The sequence below is a fragment of the Salvelinus sp. IW2-2015 genome, linkage group LG1 (genome assembly GCF_002910315.2).
Source record: "Salvelinus sp. IW2-2015 linkage group LG1, ASM291031v2, whole genome shotgun sequence".
Classification (NCBI taxonomy): Eukaryota; Metazoa; Chordata; class Actinopteri; order Salmoniformes; family Salmonidae; genus Salvelinus; species Salvelinus sp. IW2-2015.
In genome coordinates, this window is record NC_036838.1 from 850,346 (window position 1) to 853,108 (window position 2,763).

A 2,763-nucleotide genomic window follows, 5' to 3' on the forward strand; every position below is an offset into this window, starting at 1 on the left:
TCTCTGTCTCTCTCTCTCTCTCGCTCGGATCACCCTAATCAAATTATTCTGCTTGATGTAATGCTAATTAGCACATCTAGCAGGCATCTCACTTGGTATGCAACGTTTGAGGGTACTTTAAATTTGAATATGTCAGGATATGCGAAAGGGGACATTTCCCCAATTATCTAAGAAATCACTTGTGCAAGCAATCAACTTCTCTTGTCAAACCAYGAGCACATGCATACTGTACGCACACACACCAACTTCTCTGTCAGCTTTCCAACCCATCAGAAGGCAGTTAGAGGAGGGACACAACCAGAACAAATGACAGTGGGGAATGAGGAGGATACCTTGAGAATAATGCACCTAGATCAGGGGCTGAATTAACGGTCTGTTTCTGTTTCTCCCCTGGGTCTCTCTCTCTTTCTGACAGAGTTCTTCAAATCTCTGCTTTTATCTTTCTCCCCTAATCTGGACGAGTRCAACCCTGACGTCCCCGAGTGGAGACAGGATGTGGGGAGAGTCATTAAGAAGGCTCTGCTCCAAGTAAGTGTGAATTCCTTCCATCTCTCGTTTTCTCCCTCTCTCTTGTCTCTTCCTATCCTCTCAGACGCTTTGGCATTCACCCTSGGGCTGCCCTATGATTCGTTATCACACAGGTGCGAGGGTCTCAGCTTCTTCTTCCCCCCTCGAGGCAGCTTGATGAGCACTAACAGAAGTTGGAGCAATGAAATGCGTTCTTTGGGAATTAGCCTGAAATGAAGGAGATCTAGGCATTACCGTGACATTGGATGTGCTTAGTATCTATGGAGGAGAGCTAGCGCTGATATGTYATATTTAATTSTGTTATTCTTCCACTTTGTGTGTTGGTTTAGGCCTTTAGTGTGAGACTTGTGGTCTCTCTGTGTTTTCACCTACTCCACAGTTGATTTGACATGAGAGGCGCCTCAGGCGAGCTAGTCTGAGAGCCAGTGGAGGGAGCTACTGTGATGGAGGACAGGGTGAGGCTTTGTGAGGGATAAAGTGCAMCTTATCACCTGGCATTCTGTGAGCCACATACTATGTTCACCGCAGTATAGTATAGCACCAGCCAATTGAATTGTGTTAAACAGAGGGGCACACTCAGTTAAAGTTATATATCTAGCGYGGGCTATTAATTGCTAGCCTCAATAGGGATTTACAGCAATAGGGTGTTACAGCANNACTTTTCATACAGAAGGTTTTGTTATACAACCTTTTAGGACCAACATACATTATACGGTATCTATTGAGTTTATGAACACTAGTTCATGTGTCATGTGCTCCTCCATATACAGTTTAATCCTCATTTCATCTCTTTCACTCTTTCTCTAAAAGAAAATCATATTAAGGCCTWTTCGTCCATGTACTRCTAGAGTTGGCATAGGGTTCATAGCCTAGATATTGTGCAACAATCATCATGCAAAGTGTTATTAGAATTTTTACCTTAATTTATATTGACATTTTCTGCGGTTCACGTTCAGTTCGCCCTCAAAATGGAACATATTCTGTTCTGTCAAAGTAAACAACTCCCCACAATAAAGCCAAGATGAGAAGGTTCAGCAAAATTGCAATTAAACGACTGTACTTGACTTCACAGAATAAAATGATAGTTATAGGTGAATCATCATAACATATTTAGAACAACATTGTTGGAAATAATGCACTATGGACGGAGTTATGAAATAGAATAACCCAGTATTGTCAAGTTCATGACGAATGAAAAACAGAATCCACGTCTTGGTGTGTTTTACAATAGTAATTAGTAATCAACCGCTGTTTCATCTTATTTATTWRGCTTTGCATACAGTAAGATTGCGAGGAAGCYGCTCCAAAAGTGTTTGCTGTTAAAATATTAAAGCGACAAGATACAGTCTTGAAAATGTGKTTTTTCAGCCAAATTTGGGCATGGACAAAGTTCCCTCCAAAACACTCACTCATCTGACTCAGTCTGACTCACCTACTCTCCTCCCTTAACCCAGATCAGATTTTTCACTCCAGCCAATGAGTTTTGGGGGCACAAAATGCCAGCGCTACCCAAGCACACAGAGCCAGAAGGCTTTTTAGAGTAATGAGTGATCGCAAAAAGAACAAATATGGGCTGAGTGTATTGATTTTACAGGTGCTACTGCATCCTATCCTCTTCCATCTCCCATTCCCTCTCCCATTCCATACCTCTTTCCCCTCATTGCAAGTCATTCCGTTGCTCTATATTTGTCCACTCATTTTCTACTCAAATGGTGATTTTTTAGGCTTGATAATTGATGTGCTTCAAGTGTATGTGACTCGCCGACTACGCCACTCCATTGTCCGCCAGTAGCCAAATAGAGAACCCATAAAAAYATTAGTGGCTTTTTAAATGGACACCGATTTCTGGTTGAAACCCTGGGCCTTGATGGTAATCTAAAGTGGATAAAGGACATTATAAAGAAAAACACTTAGTAGTAGCTATTTTGAAGTCATGGAAAAACAGCTGTTTTGCAAGACATACTCTTCCCATCAAGAAAGAAATAGACTTTTGCAAAAACCTGGAGGTTGAGTTTGGATTGAAAAAAGTTCAACACTTTATTTGACACCTAGCCTTAAAATAACGCAATATGCAATATGTCACAACAGTTTATGACAGGTTGTTTTAGCTTTTATGACATGATCATGATATGTCACAGTCATAGACATGTCATAGTTTGTCATAAAAGCTAAAACTACTTGTCATAAACTGTTGTGACATATTGCGTTATTTTAAGGCTGGTTATGACATCTACA

At 40.8% G+C, this 2,763-nt stretch overlaps 2 protein-coding genes across 2 annotated transcripts in view; both read left to right on the forward strand.

Annotated features, from left to right (window-relative positions):
- The window catches only part of LOC139022646 (VPS10 domain-containing receptor SorCS1-like), a 498,675-nt gene that overhangs the window by 239,004 nt on the left and 256,908 nt on the right, over positions 1-2,763 (forward strand). The window lies entirely within an intron of this gene.
- The window catches only part of LOC111975065 (VPS10 domain-containing receptor SorCS3-like), a 48,013-nt gene that overhangs the window by 30,269 nt on the left and 14,981 nt on the right, over positions 1-2,763 (forward strand). Inside the window, exon 12 of the mRNA XM_070446124.1 lies at positions 418-528. Within this exon, the coding sequence (XP_070302225.1) occupies positions 418-528 (111 nt within the window). The remainder of the gene's footprint in view (positions 1-417; positions 529-2,763) is intronic.